The sequence below is a fragment of the Anser anser genome (assembly GCF_964211835.1).
Source record: "Anser anser genome assembly, chromosome: Z".
Lineage (NCBI taxonomy): Eukaryota > Metazoa > Chordata > Aves > Anseriformes > Anatidae > Anser > Anser anser.
In genome coordinates, this window is record NC_139723.1 from 74142276 (window position 1) to 74160853 (window position 18578).

The 18578-nt window shown below is 39.1% G+C and overlaps 1 protein-coding gene across 3 annotated transcripts in view; it reads left to right on the forward strand.

The window, feature by feature from the left end:
• LIFR (LIF receptor subunit alpha) overlaps positions 1 to 18578 on the forward strand; it is a 91180-nt gene that overhangs the window by 44779 nt on the left and 27823 nt on the right. For all 3 annotated transcript variants that reach the window (XM_083818478.1, XM_083818479.1, XM_083818477.1), the window contains exons 3-7: positions 11134 to 11288; positions 11976 to 12096; positions 14167 to 14318; positions 16580 to 16743; positions 18158 to 18332. In XM_083818478.1, coding sequence (XP_083674604.1) covers positions 11207 to 11288; positions 11976 to 12096; positions 14167 to 14318; positions 16580 to 16743; positions 18158 to 18332 — 694 coding nt within the window. In that variant the 5' untranslated portion in view covers positions 11134 to 11206. The remainder of the gene's footprint in view (positions 1 to 11133; positions 11289 to 11975; positions 12097 to 14166; positions 14319 to 16579; positions 16744 to 18157; positions 18333 to 18578) is intronic.

Sequence of the window (18578 nt, forward strand, 5' to 3'; positions counted from 1 at the left end):
TCAATACTAGGAGAAGTAAACCATAAGATTTACTAATAATAGCAGGAAGGAAGAACCCTGTTAAACAAAGACAGCAAAGTTGGATGACTTGCATGTGTATAATCCAAGGTTGTTTTTCTCTCCCAACAGCCCTTTTTTTCTTTAAACTCACCCTTGAGAAAAGAAGGAAAAAAAAAAAAAAAAGATCTTTGGTGGTATAATCTTGCTTTCAAGGGAGGACTGAGGAAGAACTTCTGGAACTGACTCACTATGTCCTATTAGTAGCAGTCTCAATTTTCTGTGAGCTGCTGTCATTTTTAAATTAGGTGCAACACCATTAGCCTTACAGATGCTGCTGTCTCAGCACTTGCTGATGTGTTATTGACAGGGATTCAATTCACTGCTTTTGCTAAGTTCTAAAAGGAATGACAGAATAGCATTGCTCTGTTTTACACCAATAAAAAGTAATATGTATGGGTCCTAGCTATTTTACCTATTACTTTAAAATGTTTAGATCTTCCTTGTTTTGTTCCTTTTGCTGAGTATTATTTTAATGTTGCAGTTTGCTCAACTGTTTGATCTCCGTGCAAAGTACTTTATAGCAGTCTTTTCCATTCTGAGACTCCATGAAACAGCTAAGGAGCTGCTAATTTATACTTGTCAACCAAAGTCATTAAGCTTTCTAAGTTTGGTGAATTCAATCAACAGAAAAGATGTAAGCTTCCCGTTTGGAGTATTCAAAACAAATTTGAGAATTTTTAGTATCTTTTTCACTCTCATGGACTGAGACATCTCAGTCTATGTTTGAATCAGATTTGAAGTCATCTTGTAGAAATAGAAACCAAAACTTGAACTTCTTATATGTCCTGTTTTAAAACAATGTTATGCCTAAACTGAATATTCAGCCTAAATTATTTGAAATGGAAAATCACATGTTAATTTAATTGTAAAACAACTGCATCTTGTTTCTTTAGCATTGCAACCAGGTGATTTCGTGTAGCATTCAGTTGAGGAAGTGTTGCTTGTTTTTAGAGCTGTGGATGACATGGAGCAGTATGCCAAAACTAGATTGTTGTCAGTGTCTCTATTTTCAGGGTGTCAAAGTTTGTTAGAGGGGTAGAAAGGGTAACAGGAATGAATTGGTTTATTTTGATACATTGGGTTGCCAGGTGTGCTGCTTTAAGAACTGGTCCACAAATAGGTCCCTTGCAGATGACTGCAAGGGCTGGAGACCTTTGTGAGAGGAGTTGAGTGGACAAAGGCGAGCAGCATTAGCTTCAGACAGCTGGATTTGATGTCTCTGCATGTCTTCTGGGTCCATGTTGGCAATGAAGGTTGTGATCAGCAAGAGAATGAGAGTACCAGTACTATGAAAGAGTGACCTGGCCTGCATGTGGGAGAGAGAGAGCCTCCATTTCCAGTAACCGTGTCCCTGTGTATGTGTGCATAAGTGCAGGAGTTAATATTTATTCTTTGTAGTGTGGCAGTGGTCTCTCTTGGGGCCTACAAAAGTTATTTAGGAAGGAGACTGGCTCTGATGTATTTCAACTGTAGAAGTCAATATTTGTTTTTCTGAGTACTTAAGGTTAATTCATGCACTTTGCTGCCATGAAAGGATGCATGTGTATGCGTAAGTGCGAAGCTGGAGGGTAATAAAGTACAACTAAAACAGTATGTGAAAGAACAAGAACTCTCAAATAAATGCCAACTAATATGTGATTACACATGGACAAGCTTGTTCTCATAGTGTCATGATGTACTGTAGATCTTCCTTCTTTGGAGAGGCTGGAAGGGGAATGGCAGCAATTGAACACCAGCTTAGGAGTATAGTGGAGCAGAGAGAAAAGCATTCGGTCAACCCATTGGAAGGGAAGCCTACACCTGATAACATGCTGCGCTATGCCTTCATGCAACACATCTGATTCAGAGTGGAAATACAGCAGGGCATGAGAGCTTTTAAAGAAACAAGAAAGATTAATACAATGGGAATTTATCAGAAAATATAGATTTGTAGTTTCAGGAATCCCTCATTCCCTCGATTACTAAAAAATCAATTTATTTCTCGTAAGTGACTCTCATTCCTTACATTCACACTGAAAGGATATTGCATAATTGTTGCTCGTTATTCTCAATATATTTAATGTGAAAGCCGCACTTCAGCATTTGATCTATTTATATGCTGTTCATACACATGAAGCCAGACTTTCTTTGGATTCAGTTCATTGTACCTTAAAAGTAATCCGAATACCACAGGTTTCATTGTAAACAAAGAAAGATTCCAACCCTCAGGTCATTGCCGGTTGTTTAAAAAAAAAAACACACTTGGAATCACTTCAATAATTATCAGTGTTCTCTTATTAAACTAAATAGGCTTTTCCTGTGATGGAAAGAAGATTAAAGGTCATATAGTTCAAAATAAGTTTTTGAACATTACCAGATTAAGGAAAATGAAATCTTTCATTAATAAGGTCAGCTTCTTTAATGTTTATCAGCTCATAAGGATGTACAAGCTGTAGAGCACCAGCAGGGACAGAATTATGTAGAAAACATAACTTGTCTGAGGAACAGCAATTTTTTTTCTGCATCCCTCTTTGTAAAGCCTGAGTAACAGTGGTTAGCCTTTAGCCTCACATTGAATAAAGCACAGCTGACAATGTGGGCAAATGAAGTTTTCCTCTGAAGAGATGCTGTCTTGAGAACTACACAGAGACTAACATTACGCTCAAAAATGAAAAGTGCTGTGGAATATTGAGTTTTATTTCAGTTATGTATCACTAAAATGCAGCAAAACATAGAGAAGAGGAAACACTCGTCTATGTAATTTCATTTGATTCTAGGTTTATGCACTGCTAAAAACATGGGTATATTTGTTTTTATGCTTTGTCCTGATAGTAAGAATCTAAAAGGCATAACAGATAGCTGTAGGCATTCATGGTAAGCTGTGTTTTGTATATATGTGAAGTAATCTGACTTATGTACCTTTGGTCAGTGTACTTGTTCCATGCTGCGTTGTGAAGTGCAAGAATTCAAGGAAGTGTGACCATGAGGTCACCAAATTCAAGCATATCAGGAAATGTGTGTAGCTGTATCAGATTTACGCAAATACATTAGTTGAGTCCTTCATCTTATTGCAGTATTAATTTGGCAGTTGTAGTAAGTATCAAGATGATTTTTGAATGGGTTAAAATACTAGAGTATAAATGACTCCTAGCAGTTTCCTTCTGCTGTGCAGCACAATAGCTAGAGGTTAAGTTTCTTATTTGGCTAATAGTGTCCCTTAACCTTCACCCCTCCGCTTTGTTCTTTGTTCAGATGATTAGGTGTTTTCCATCTGCACCTCTATGGGAGAAGAATCTGTGCTTGTTAATTTGAGCTGACTTCCTAAGGAAGTCAGGCATATTTGATAATGCTTTGTCTGTCCTCCTACCCCTGCCATAACCTTTGAACACGCTGCCCAGGTTCATTTCACTCAGAATGAGGAGGTAAGGTCTCAAAATAAGATGTCCTTAAAAGCTTTATGAAACTCTGCATCTGGTTGTAGAGACCCCACTGAGGAAATGACTGCAGAGTGAAGTCAGCCTTCCTTGGACTGCGATCCAGGCCTCTCTAGCATGCTTCCTATGATGTCTAATAAGGCTTAGGGGATAAGCTTCAATCCATGTTAACACTTGGATAATAAGTAACAGCAATAAATCATGAACAGGCTTGTCGGTATACCCAAAAGTATTTAATCTAGTTTTGGTAGTATTAGGGTTCATTGTGTTCCTCAGAAGAGTTTGTTTTCTGTTGTTACTATCTGGAGAGCTGTGCTGTGTTCTAGCAGTAAAGGATATACCTGTAGTTAGCCACATGCTTGGTGGTAATTGATACGACCAGGAGTTAGACACCCAATTTTCTGTTCAAAGTGTCTTTGTTCTTCTGAAGATCCCACACTGGGAACATCAGATGCAATGTCTGGGTTGGGGACCGTGCTTGCATGGTGTGTGCTGGGCAAGGCATGGTAGATAACTCTAGGAGTGGTAATGGTTCCTGAATTAGCCTAGAAATTAATTGAAAACAGGAGTAATTCAGTGAGAACAGAAGGCAAAATGTACAAAATACACATTTAGTTTGAAAACCCCCCAAGTGCTATCTAATAAGTTCTTTTTAAGCTGTGGTAGAAATAAGCCATTGATTCCTACAGCATCTCATTGCAGTGCAGCCATTGCTCTGCCCAACTGATGCATCTTTCTTCTCTCCAGCCTGGCTATCCCAGCAGCGATGCTTTTCTCTAGTCTTTCTATAAGTCGTCTGGTTTGTTCTTGTGTGTTTGCATGCTGTTTTCTTAACAAGGAGTCTTTATTGTACTTCCCAAATCTTTTTCAAGATTATACCATTACTATGATTATACTATTTGACATCATCTTCTCCTGTATATTTTCATTTCCTTTTAAAACAGATCTGGGTCTCAGTTTTTGTACACGTGTTTGTGCTGTGCTGTCAAACAAGTACTAAACGTTTTCCTAAAATCAGCCTTGAATTGTGGTACTTGTTCACAGATTTCTTAATCAAATTACTTCAACACTTCCTCATCTCTGTCGTGCACGCAGTCTACCTGCATCACTCTCCCCAAATGAAGATGTCATTCCAAAGAGTTTTCTGTCATCTCCTTGCCAGGTGAGGTTGCTTTCTCATGCTAATTGCTGCCTGGAAGTATCCACCACCTCTCCCAGTGTGCAGCTCCCTTATTTGTATTTCCATAGTGTTTAACAGTATGGGGATTGGAAGTAAGGAAGCAAATACCGGAAAGTAGGTGCAACTGCTGCATTGGCCTTAGACTCTGATCCAGGTGAAATATCTGCTGCTTCATCTGGAGTGCACCTCTGCTCTCGTTGGTAAAGTCTCTTGCCCAAATGCTTGGCAGATGGTGCTGGTGACCAGCAGCTTTCAAAATGAGTTTGTGAAAGCATCAGTCCTTGAGCTGAGTTTATGTGTTGCATCCTGATGTATCACTTCACCCTGCAGAGCAGGAGCATCCTGGGGAGACTTCCCAGACTCTGAGAGATGCTGCTGCTGTTCGTCAGCCAGAGGAAACAGTAAGGGGGGAGTTTTGCTACTCGTGCTTGGCAGAAACAACAGCACGCCAAAGTTCATCTCAAAGGACTGAAAATGTGGTCCTGTGCACTCCTGCACATTAACATTGTAATATCTTAACACTCCTTGTTTCCTTTTCCTCAGCTGCAGATTAGGAGGGTGCGTTGGTGCAGATAGGCAGCTTGAATTATTTTGTCAGCTTTCTGAAAGAGAAATGGCAGATTCTTAAATTAATTCCTCAGAACTGGGGAAAGCCAGATTCCCAAATGGGATTCAGCCTTCATTTATAAACCATTTTTAGTGATTCATGCCGTGCAAATCTTTTATAACATGGAATGCTGCCATGTTATAAAACAGAGAGGGAAAGCCTGCATTCAGATTGCTAAAGAGAGATTTTTGTCTCAAATCTGGGAATTTTTTTAACGAGGTGGAAGAATGTACTCAATTGAAAAATAGCCCAACCCCCTCAAATAAATCTTGTTAATTTTACTTTTCTTCTTTATATTACTCAGTTATCTCTAGAGTCAAAGACCGAAGGCTGCGGGGTCACTAAAGCTGTTTTAAAGAAAGCCAGTTCATCTTCTGTTTCTGTGTTCATTGTCTTTACTGTCAGCTGTATTGGCAATTTGCTTTGTTTCCCAGAAATGCGTATTTCTGGCATGGATTTTCAGATAGGGGAATTCTTTGGAAGGTTTCTGTTGGCAACAGCAGGATGTGTAATTTGATAAATGCATATGAATATAGGAGCTTTTTCTCTCATTTTGAAGGTTAAATTAGTATCTATACTAAAAATAAATAAAAAAAAAAGTAAAAAATCTCAGAGCCAAGAAGAATGAATGTTCTCCACCTGCTAAGCAAAATAGTTTTATCTTCTAGCATTGAGGTTCTGGTCCTGACATATATTTAGCACCCGTGTTTCTGCCTGGCTGTATTTGGGATGACGGCTGTTCAGTATCTCTGAAAATTGAGCTTGGCATTAGTCTCTACAATTTTTTGGTGCTGTGCTACATGATCATTTTTGCTGAGAGCATTTAATGTTCCGCTTTGTGGTAAATTAGTATGATGATACCTTTAATTGTCGAGAAAAAAATAAATGTAATGTAACTTAAGAAAACATACTGATGTACAGATTTGTTATGTTTAATGTGTATGTTTTTGCTGGTTTTGTGGTCTCATCTAGCATCCTCCATTTTCCCTAAAACTTTCATATAAGTTGACTTTTAACCTGTTCTTTTAAGATACCTGCTTGTGGACCACAAAAATAGGTATGAAAAGTGTGGCCACTGATCCTCAATTCATAGATTTCTAAACCAAATTTGGAGAGTTGCAATTGACATGTCAGACTGCTGGCAGGAAGCAGTCCTGAAAGACTTTTTGATTTTTTTTAAAATCAGTTTTGTTTGTTTGTGTTCAAAGTGGTTTCCAAGCACTTGACAATGAAATACATTCGGAGGCCAGAAAACAAAAAAAAATAGTTGTTTTTTTTTTTTTTCTCCATAGTTTCTTAATAGCGCTTTGGAGAAGTTCTACACTTAGAGAACTAAGCTGTTAGAACTGACTAAGAAAATTACTTCTTTTTCTTTTTTTTTTTTTTTAAACAGAACCAAGCAACTGATCAGCTATATTTTATAATTAATACACAGAAACAGTTAAACCAAGAAATACATAATAGGAAATTTGGTCGGTAGGAGATATTCTGGTTATCTTCTGGTTTTCCCTTCGCAAGGTTAAGTCTAAAGAGGCTGGGAATGTCTTAGCTTGTCACTGTTAGACACTTGGTGCTACACTTGTTTTCTCAGCATGTGACAGAACCTTTAACTTTCATTACAGCTGTCAAGATTTTGAAGCAAATTTGTACATAGATATTTTTCCAGGCACATTGACCCAGGAGTTTGTTTCCTCTCGCTAATCTGTCTGATCTGCCAGTAGGTACACTATATACATCACAACATCTTTTAAAACCATTTAAAAATCCACAGTTTGCATTGATCTTCTCTTGGCTGGCATGAGGCTACTTCCTCTGTGAGCATGCATGTGTGTGCATGCGTACATTGAATTTTGTAAGGGCTGTCACCCACTGACTTCAGTGGTTAAGAATCTGAATCTATTTATTCCTTGCTAGGTTATCTGCATAAAAAGCAGTTTAAAATGGCTGACCACAGGGACAAGGGGTCAGTTCCACACCATAGAGCCCTGAGCAGAAGTCAGAATACGTTCGTATATTGTAACTTTCTGCACAGTTACTGTGGAATCTTATTTTTAGCAGCTGATCTTAAATATGGGCAATTATATACTGAAGCCTTTGCTGCTGGTATGGCATAAATTTGCACACAAATATCTTTTGGATTCACACACAATCCTGAGCGTAGGGTTATGGAGAGTTTTTCCTTATTTTAAAATTTCAAAAGTGAAAGATCTTTTCAGGCAATTTTTTAAAGGAGAATTTATTGTGCGAATGTACTCATGCTAAGTCAGGAGGTTTGCAGTCCATTTGAGGATGAGATTGGAGTCTGAAGTACTAGATAAACAGCTACGTGGCAGCTTTATACAGCAGTATCCGGGGCTGGATCACAAACTGAAATTGAGTCAACAAGGTCTGAACGCTGAGAGAAAAGCAAATATGGCATGAGCTGTGTAAACACGTGCTACACATAGGTTTGCCTTAGAAAAGTTCTTTCATTGTGCTTGATAATGCTCGAGACCTCAGAGGACAGAAACGCTTTGAATGAATGATCAGGAATGTTACAGGAATGATCAGAAATCTAGAAACTGAGACTGGTATATGGTGAAAAAAGTGAGTTTTTAAGGAATGAACTAGTAGAAACCTGGTGTCAGTCATCTTCTGTGTAAAAGGCTGCTGCAAGGCAGATGATAAAAGTGCTTTGTCTGCTGGAGACAGGATGAAGTAATATCCTTGAAAAGGAGCAAGAGATGGTTGTGCAGCAGATGAGGAATAATACTAAGGGTGGTACCAGTGAAGTGACATGAATAGATTGTCCAGGGAGATGAGGTTGTTATGGGACGTCCTGTCAGTGGTGGTTCTTAAGATGGACATCAGTTAAAAAAGATTTAGTTGCAGTTACTCTTTCTGGTGGAGAGACTGGGTTTACCTGCTTCATCTCGTTTTTAAAAATGAAGACTTAAAGGCCTTTACACTTACCAGCAGCTGCTCCTGTTGTGCTACAGCCAGCCTTGGTCAAGGTTTTGCCATCCCCTCGCAAAGCTCAGCTCTCTTGTCCTAAATTTATATCTTTAAATCGTATACAGCCCAATGCCATCTTAACAGTACCTCTACGTAGAGGGTAACATGCTTTTCAGTACTCTCCAGAGTAAGGAAAAACCTCCATGTCTTGTTTGGATTAGCCTGGAGCCAATGGAAGGAAACTTTCATCCAAAGAAAGCGAACTTCCTATTTTAAAATTATTCCAATTATTTTGTAACTTTATAATTAAAACAAGCCTATAAATGGGGATCTTTTCTCCTGACTAATGGATTTAATTATCGGACATGAGTCTTTGAATTGCCAACTTTTCAGCAAGCTCTAGTATGTTTATGAGATGACAAGAGCCAGGGAGTCTACGCTTCTTACGAAAGATTGCGGTTTACAAGATACTCATCATGCTTTGCCTGAAAGTACATAGGTTCCCCTTGGTGCCTCTATCTGACTCTGAAACAGAAACTAAAACTGTGCTTGATTTAGGAGAAATTACTCAAATTTCTTGTAATTCACTGTGATAATGTTACTACTGAAACTTCTGATGTGGGGGTACTATACAGTAAAGAGTGCAGAGAAGCAGGTTTTCTTGAATCACACACACATGTAGCTGCTGACTCTTCCTCGGAAACCTGGCATGACCAAACAGGTTTCGCACAGTCTTGTACAGCTGTGTGTTTAGAAAGTGAGTGGTTTGAGGTTTAATTAACTTCACAGTCCACAGTTTTCTCTGCTTCAAGTGGTATCGGTGCTTTCCCTTTTTTCTATTTTGTCTGTGGTTTCTACAAGCTAACAGGGCACTGTCGTCTAATTTTGATATACAGCTTGAAATTTTGGTTATGGACTTTTCTGCAAACCTGAAATGGCCTTTGAAGAAATACCTTAAGTACTGACAAACAAGACATTGTAATTTGCATATATATATATATATGTATATATATAAAGGAAGTCAGTCATTTTGTTCATGTAACTCCCAAGTCTGTCCAAGTGGTCTTCACATTCCTGCTGAAGTGAGAGAGTTGTGAGCAAAGTTTAAGCCTGGAGCTCATGTCATGAATTTCTATTAGTGACATGGACAAATACGATATGAGGCCCTGAAGAGATGCCAAAATGGAGTGGGGTGCATCGTCCATTGAGAGTATTACATTTTAAGTGCTGGCAGGTTCTTAATTCATCTTTACCTGAATATGGATTTGTCAACCCTCACTCCTGATACGGCCCTTACCAAATTGCGTGGCATGGATATTACAGTTTAGGAATGTATAAAAATAAGAATTTAATGTGTCTAGGAGTTGTATAGCTTAAATTAGTGTATGTTTAATGGGTTCTGAAGAACTCACTTGGGAACATGGTAAAAATAGAATAAGTTGGAAGTTTTAAGGGTGTTTCTTCCTTCCAAATATAATATTGACCTTTACCATAGCATTTCTATTAGCTTGTGTGCTGTCTGGGCCCTTCCCTCAGTGTGGCTATTGCAGACCAAGAGAAAGGAGAGAAGGGGCCATTTGTGAACAGGTCTGTATTGTTTGATGTAGTGCTACTATGTTTCTATGTTTCTCCTCACATAGTACAGACAGATTGGTGAGGGACAGAGGAGCATTTGTAGCATTCCCAGCTCATCCATGAGGGAGACTTTCTTAAGAAAAAATATATTAATAATAAAAACAAACAAACAAAAAAACACATTGAAGGCATGAGGAAACATCCTCCTGTTGACTGCAGAGGACTTTATAAAGGGAGATTTCTTTTAAAATTACCAGAAGCCTTTAGACAAAGCTTGTAATTCTGGCAGTGATGTGCATCTAGCTTTGGAAGAGACTTCTAAGACAAGGTCAGGTGCTTTTCCACTTGAGACATCTTTTGAAAGAACTAGTCTGAACAAAATGTGAGTTATAGAAAACTACCCTGTAGGACAGACTGGCTCGGCTGTATTCCTATGTGAAAATTTTCCAGCTCCTGATCTTTGTCACTACAAGAAGGCCCTTTGATACACGGAGGAGTCTCTGAGAGGATGCTCATGTTTTCAAAGCTTTCAGGTGGTTTGGGAAACAATGCTTCAGGGACTGGCTGAGCTTGAAGATAAGCTTTCCTGCAGTTTTCTTTTTGAGAGCAAAACCTGATGTTGGCCAGTGTGTGGGTGGAACTGAATGCGCTCCTCAGATCCTGATGAACTTCTCATTGGAAAACATGCAACCCATTAATCTTCAAAGAACACATTAAACATAATATTCTAGATATTTTTTTACCTTAAGGTCAATATTTAGAGCAGCAAGTATCCAGGGACACAGAAATGGCTGTCTTTTTTTTTTTTTTTTTCCTTCAGAAATTATTTAGCACTGGTCTGAACCGGTGATCCTGGCTGATGAGCTCTGGTTCTGCAGTGTCTCAGGCATCCCATGGCTTTGAGTAGCAACAATATGAGAAGTGAGCAAAGGAAACTGGATGAACTACCCTGTCCCCTTAGACCTTTACCCAAAGCAGGGGATATTTGCATTCATGGTACCCAGGACCCTTTGTGAATGTGACACATGATCTAAATTGGAAAAAATAAAAAAAAAAAATCTGTTCTAGGGGTATATGCTGCCATGTCTATTCTGTTCTGGCATCAGGTAGTCCTGACAGAGGTCTGTCATGTGATTCCTAAGGTTATCTTTGAAATGTCTTGCTGAAAAAGCATGCATCAAGGAAGTGGTTGGGGCAGTGAAAATAGTGAAAAAGGTTTGTTTGCCAGACAAAGAAAGGAAAGGCAATACTATGCCTGGGGTCAGCACGGTAGAAGAAAAATAGATGGAACAAAAAGTGGCGTTTGTGGAGTGCCAACTCTGGAATTTCAAAGGTTTTTTGTTTGTTTTTGTTTTTAATTTTAGAACTGACCAGCTTGTTAGAAGATGACGCTTATTCCTACTTGAAGCTGCCATTTGGAAAACAAACACTAGAAGAATGAGGAAGAATCCAAGCCTCCGCTGTCTTTTAGCACTAGCTATTTTATGTTTAACAAGCTTAGTACATAGTCAGGAGATAGGTGAGTGTATATAATTCAACAATTACTTTTTCTCTGTATCTCTATAGTGACAACACTTAATTATGTTGTTTTCCTAGTATATGTATGTTCAAAAATCTTCACCTCTGTGGTTCCCCACTGATCTTAGGATAGAGGTATTGCCAGGCCTGGTCTCTGCTTTCCAGCAGCCAGTGGCATTTTGTAAACCAGTGCAAAGCTGGGTGTTAAGTTCTCCACAATGTAACTGTGATAGCCTGCATATGCACTTGGTGTAAATGTCTGCATTGAGACCTTCTTGCTGTATATGTCAGCTGTCTGCGACAATTTCACACATTATCATTAATTGCCCTTCTATCATTAATTGGCCTCCATGTGGGACAACAGAGGAGAGCAAAAAACTCATTAAGTTTATCATCAAAGCTTGCGGTTTTGCCATTGGCCCAAAGCCTGCTTATTAGGCTAGGCTAGGAATGGAGACAGCTGCCTGTGTCATTGCACACAAATATAAACCCAGATTTCGGGTACTTCTAGAAAGTAGTGTGGTTGTCACAGTCTGTGGTTGTCTGTAATAAGGCACACAAAAATCATTCAACAGTTTTAAAATACCAGTCAGACACGTATGCGGTAAACATGTAAAAATAATGGCTATAGATATGAACAATAGCAGTTGTTTTGCAGTTGATCACTGAAGTTCTTACATGATTTCAGGTTCTCCAGGAGACCCCCAGAACTTAAAATGTGTCACGCACAATTTACGTAAAATGGTCTGTACATGGGATGTATCTTCTAGAAGAAGACATGGACAAACTGACTTTTGTTACACCACCATGTAAGTATATATACCTGGTTGCAAACTACCAAACTGTGATGAAAGTACAGTTATGACTCAGTTGCAGCCCATGGAATTTGTGATGCTGCTGTTTCCTAAGAATCTGCCTGTTGGTTGTCCTTGGGTGGTGCTCTCTTCAGGCAATGTTAACTCAGGCAATGGAGGGGTTTCTGGCAGTTTTTTTTCATGCTAACAGTTCTCTTGCCAAAATCTTCTGCTTGCTCTCTTCAAAGGGCTGGAAGATCCTCTCATTTACTCAGAGTTCTCTGTGTATCCACCTATCCCTTGCTCAGAGTTTTCATAAGGGACATCTTCATACCACGTTCAATCCAAAAGGAAATGATAGTTGGAAGAAGAAAATCCTGATGTTACGTGCCAAAGTGGTAGAATATATGACATAAGTGTCAAGATTCACATGTGGAAAAACATTAAAAATCTCTTGGTGGCTGTCTTATAACATATATAAATTTTAAGTTGTCTGGAGATCATTGTGTTAGAGGTAATATGAAGATAAATCCACAATTGCAATAGCCTGTCCGAAGTAAATACACAGTTGAAGATTTCAAGAAACATTAAAAAACTTGAATCTTCAGTATGTTTTTCACTAAGGAGATCTACATCTGCAATTCCCCATGCCGTGGGCCTGCCAAATACTTATCATGTGCTAGGGATGAGTTCAAATCCTTTTTGCATCTTGATCCTGCCCCCAGTCCAGATATTTGTACTGTCTTTTTTCCTGTAAATTCTGCAGGCAGCCCAGACTTTTCCTTGGGGTCCCAGGACTTGGCTGCACTTCTTCCACCTACATGCTTTTCTTTGTCTAGTTATTCCTCCCGTGTTGCCAGCTATCATTTCTATACAAAAATTGCATATATGTGATACTGTGGCCAGAGTTCAGGAGTGCAGAGTTGATGAGGTACTGGCCTCAGAACAACAGCTAAAAAGCTGCTGCTGTTTCTCCTTAGCAAAGCAGAGCAAGCTTGGGACCCCAAAGCAGAGTCTGAGGGATGAGCTTTGAGCAGACCTCCCTGAGGGAAAGAGATTTTGTTTTTCAGTTTCCCAAACAATCTCTAGTGATATCCCAGTACAGAAGAGGAATGAGTGCTGTTCTGAGCACTCAGGTCTCAACTGGCTTTCACTAGTCCAGTGTTTTGCGTGAATCTGGAAAGCTCAGCTCAAGTTCTTGACTCTAGCCGATAGGAGTTCCAGGGTCCTGTTCCAGTTCATAAGTGAATAATAATCTCTCAGCAGGAAGTCTGGCATTGTTCTCTTTGCTTTCCTTCCTCCCATCATTGCCCCAAGAGGAAGATTTGGATTTTTCCAAATTTTTTTCCTTTCTAGTTGCATATCAATGATTATGAGCAACGGGAGTTGACCCATGCATTGTTGTTTTAGGTATGTATCTACGACCTCCAGACAAAGGCCAGATCACATTGTGCTGAGCACTGCACAAACATAATGTGCAGACTGGATTTCCATCTGGAATCTTAGTCGTTCTCTCCCCTACCCTCTGCTCTTCCCCTACTAGCTGAACAGCAGCAGGGAGCTGAAGGATTTGTTTTGAGATGGGGACACAGATGGGTGAACATGCGGTTTGCATCCATATGCCATCACTTAGGGAAGAAATGAAGGGAGAAGGAGTCAGGAAATATAAGGAAAGAGCAGGAATACTATTGGGTTTTCCTTTTTTAATTTAGTTTATTTTGATATTTATTTTGATATTTTATTTATTTACTTTGATTCATGGTGACTATATGTTTTAGAAATGTGTCTTCTGGTTAAAAAGTCAGTTTTTCACTTTGAGGTGTTCTCTTAACAGCTGGGTAGCTAAATCATACAGCTAGTGCATGGTCTGCCACTATGAAAAGTCTTGAAAGAAAAAGGAATGCCTGTTAATCTGATGCTAACCAAAGCCCATGCAAGTGTTACTCCTTCATAAGATTTGATATGGAGCTCGTTTCGTTATATTTCAGGGAATTTGTGTTTTATTGGTATCCTAGGAACAAGATTTAACTTGTCTGAACTTCCTATCAGCTGAAATACCTGCTTAATCCTCTCTGTTTTTTTCAGTGACCACCCTCTTACAGAGTGTTTTAAAACTAAGGAGAAAAGGGTTGAGATTCCAGTCCCAGAGAGCTCCACCACCATTAAAATAACCACAAACAGCATTTCTGGAACTCCTTTTGCTACCAGAGAATTTGAAATTCGCAAGAAAGACATCTGTAAGTGTCAGGTTTTATGTACGTACATAAAGCCTTTATACTATGATTAAAAATGCTCTTCAGTTGTATATGCTTGCAGTTTTCTTTGGCAGTATTCCTGTATGTAAAATGTTGATGTGCTAAGTCCTTATGAATCTACGCATATATAAAAGGTTGTTTTCTCTCCTCCCTCAGGGAGAGAAAGAACACCCCTCTATGCATATATCCTAGCAGAGAAACGGGGGACAAATAGTGAGGAGGATACAAAGCCCAATGCTGTTACAGTCGCCTAATCAATCTGTGTCATTGTTTTCATTGTTACGCAGAAAAATAAAATAGTTACTACTGTAAATACAAATAAGTTTAAAAAAAAAAGTAAAAAAAAAATAGTTACTACTCTACATTCTGAAGTACCTACACAGAGCATAAAGTGCATTTGCTCAGACTTGACTTGCAAAAGGCAAATTAAACTTTCTAGTGCCCATTCTCCTCTCTGAAATGCTGAACCACTCCAGAATGAAGTAGTTTATTCCTGCAATTTTGCAGTACTTTAAGGGTAGTTATATCAAGTGTCACTCCTCACAGGCTCATATTTCCTTAATATATATTCAACTTAACCATTCTGTTCAAATGTATATGAAACTGAGCAAATACATCTATGCGTGGAAGCTGGGGTGAATCATATTGGAGTCAATGACATAGAAATTTTCCTAATTCCTTTCTTCTAAAGGTAGAAGAAAGCATGAAACCATCTCTAGGTTGAGGTGCTCTACACTCAATTGCCTCCTACCAAGATAATAGCACTGCGGCTTGGTTGGCTCTGAGGAAATTTCCCTGAGTTTGGTTTTCAGTGTTCAAAAGCAGATTCTCTTATCCTAGTCAGTATGTATGCTTGCAGCCTCCCTGCCTTGAGTTTCATTCAGCAAGTGTATGTACTTACACATTCTCCATCTTTATAGCTGTTTTGTTAAAATAGCAATCTCTATCTCCCCTCCCTACCCCAATGCAATCTGTTCCAATGGTTTTAGCCATTGGCTTTATGCTGTAGATTTCCAATTTCACCTTTCCCTGTTTGTCAGGTTTAGCATCACTAGCTGCTTCCAAGTATTTCTTATAGAAGCAGAACTTAAAACTTGGACTACTTGACAGCTGTTTTTTCCTTCAGCTTTATGTCTTTTGGTACTTCTCAGTTCCAGTTACAGCTTCACTAATCATCCAGGTTCATCAGTTGTAAGCTGAAGATAATATTGGCACCATCTGCCACACTTGCTTATAATTTAGTCTTTGTTTTTTGCTTGCCCCCATATTCCTGTAATGCACCCCAACTCTAAATTCAGTAGCCCCTCTTATCCATGGCTCAGTTTTCTCTTCCACTGAAAGCAGCTTAGAAACTTGAACAAAACAAAACTAAAAAATATGTGGGGAACAGACTGGGTCCCCCAGCATCTTGCTGCCTCGAGGCAGGATGGGCCTCTCCGGTTCCTCACAAGATATCCTGCATAGCGTGTTAATCGTGCTGAACATGTTGCAGGCTCTCAAAGCCTTGGCCAGGACCCAAGCCGGATAAATCACACATTTAAAAAACAGGATTTATCCTGCACCAGGCCCAATTCCACTTGAACTGCTATAACCTTGCCTGCTTCTCAGCCTCTTGCTTCACCACCACCCATTTGTAGAAGAGATGTTTCTGTTTAATGTCCCTGTCCTGTCCCCATCACCATGTCATGCCTTTCATATTTCTTGTAGCTTAAAATCATATTCCTCATGATCCTCTCCAGAGCCTCATGTGAGCTTCTTTCACACTGTGCTTCTGCTCTCCTATCTCTCTGGTCTTGCTTTTGTTGTGAATCCCCCCTTTTCTGCAACCCTCCCTTCTTTCTTTGGAGAATTTTACATCCTCCTCCCTAGTTGAATTCTTATGTATACTTCAGTTATCATGTACACTCTCTGTGGCATTGGTTGAAAGCTGTGAAAAATACCATGCCTTCCTTGCTACACATTATGAAGAGTTATATTCATGATCACTTACTCACATGTCTGCATGCTGAGATGTTAGAAGAAACTGCTACCTGGTGACTCGTCAGCACCTGTGCTTTCCTGGGAACTTTGCTGTTCAAGTAATGACAGAGCACATCTTGTTCTAATCACAGAGGTTGAGTTACGTGTTTGTATGGCTAGTAGCCAATTCAGAGCACAGATGTGCCTGTTAAACACCTGTAGGGTTAGTGTTGCTGACTAATAACTTGAATGTGGTTTTTTCCTCCCCCCTTCTCTTTTTCAAGCATTTATTCCACTTGCTCCACACATTCTTAGTTTAACACCTGACTTTCCAACTTCCACATTAACTCTGAAGTGGAGTGATAACGGATCAATCTTCCCATATGGACTGGATGCCTTTTGGCAGATTGAGATTCTCCGTAAGGAAACAATGGAAAAAGTCACACAAGTAAGTCCTTTATGAAAAACATATGTATGCAGTTTTTGCCCCCAGTAATGTAGGAGGTCATTTGAAGAAAGCTGAGAGTAATGCAGATTGTAGGGCTTTGCAGAACCTGTGTGTAGTCATGCTGCTGGTAGGTAACTTTTTGGTAGCTTTCAAAGCTATGTGCAGACACTGGATGTTAAACTGTCAGTACTTACACTTCCAGCATTTTTTTGCTTATTTTTAAAATCTAGTACTTTTTTTTTCTTTTAATTTAGAACTTGCTTATGAATTTGACAGATATTTTACACCATTGTTTCTGCTTTATTTCTCCAGTGGTGTCTCAGGTCTTGGTGGTCTGTGAATGTTCAGCGTGCTTTTCATTGTGACTTTTCCTTGTGATACCTTCCCAAAAGAAAAGTTCAGATGACATAGCCAAACTAATCACTCAGAAGTTCTGTGCCTGTTTAAGTATAGCAAGCAATTTATTCAAAATGGGAATAAATTATGTTTTCCTCTGTCTCTGATGCATTTGTAAAGGGTATTCTCTTTGCAGTGCCTCAGTTTCTGAAGTTTTTAAAACTTTTTAGGCAAGGGGCTGTCATTGCTGTTATTTGTGCAGCATCTCACTTACAGGAATGGTGATAAATAGGTACCAAAATGAATATGCTTCTGCATATTATTTATGGAAGCTGTAGATTTTTCATATGAAATGGATCTTTTTTGTTCTGACGGTGAGTATTCAGGTTTTACTAATTTCTTCAAAATAAATAAAAAAGCCAGTTCAAATTACCCCAGAACTGTTCTTTCAAACAATGCATTGTTTTTTCACCAGTAAATCACTAGATTCCTTAACCTTGCATTACATGAAAGAAACTCTTTTCTGAAAGATTATGTTTTGCAGGAGGTTATTAGGCAATATATATACACACCAGCAGGTATCCTGAGGACACAGTTCAATATCATGAATTTAACCACAGATCATCAAATGGAACCCCCAGTTTTTCTAGGTGAATTTGTAGCCCTATTCTATGCTTTTTAGGTTGGAGAAACTACAAAATACGTAGCCTGTTACTGAAATTTGGAAGAATTTTGTTTTGGAAATGTTGGAACATAGCCCAGTCTAGGAGAAGCCCTGTATTCTGAGGTGCAACATATACCTTTTGAAACGTATGCCTAGCTGCCTGCTACCCCTCAAATGTCTACCCTATGGTATTCCTGGTAGTTTACCTGGCTGGTGGGCTGTTCAGCATCTCAGGCTTTTATTAAAGTAAATTCACGAAGAAACTGAAAGTTAGGTGAGACAGCCTGACCACCTGCCAGGAGTTAGTTATTTACCTCGTTTAATTTGCCATTCCATTGACAGCTCTAAGATTGTATGTCTTTGTTAACAACTGTTCATAAGCTCTCTTTGTTTTTTGGGGGGAAAACTTTGTAGGTAACTTACTATTCAAAACTGATCCATGAAGACATCATTCTTTCTTGGAACTGGACATCTGATATGCCTTTGGAGTGTACGTCACACTATGTGAAGATTCGCTGTTATATTAATGTAACACAGTTTGTTGGCCACAAGGATTGGAGTGACTGGAGCCCAGTAGAAGAGTCCCCTGGTACGTTTGTTTCCATACGACCACACAGACATTGATGGCTTTATGAAAAGTAAACCAAAGTAAGAGGAAAAGGCTTTGATGACTTGCTGCTTGCGGGGGCATTTTGGATAGAGAAATGATGTAATCATTAGTTAATGAAACCTAGTAAACATTGATTTGAGTGCACTGATGTACTCCTGAGACATGCTTTAGCTGATTGACACCATATTTGTCGTGAATTGTTCATGTTTTGTTTTGGTTTTGTTT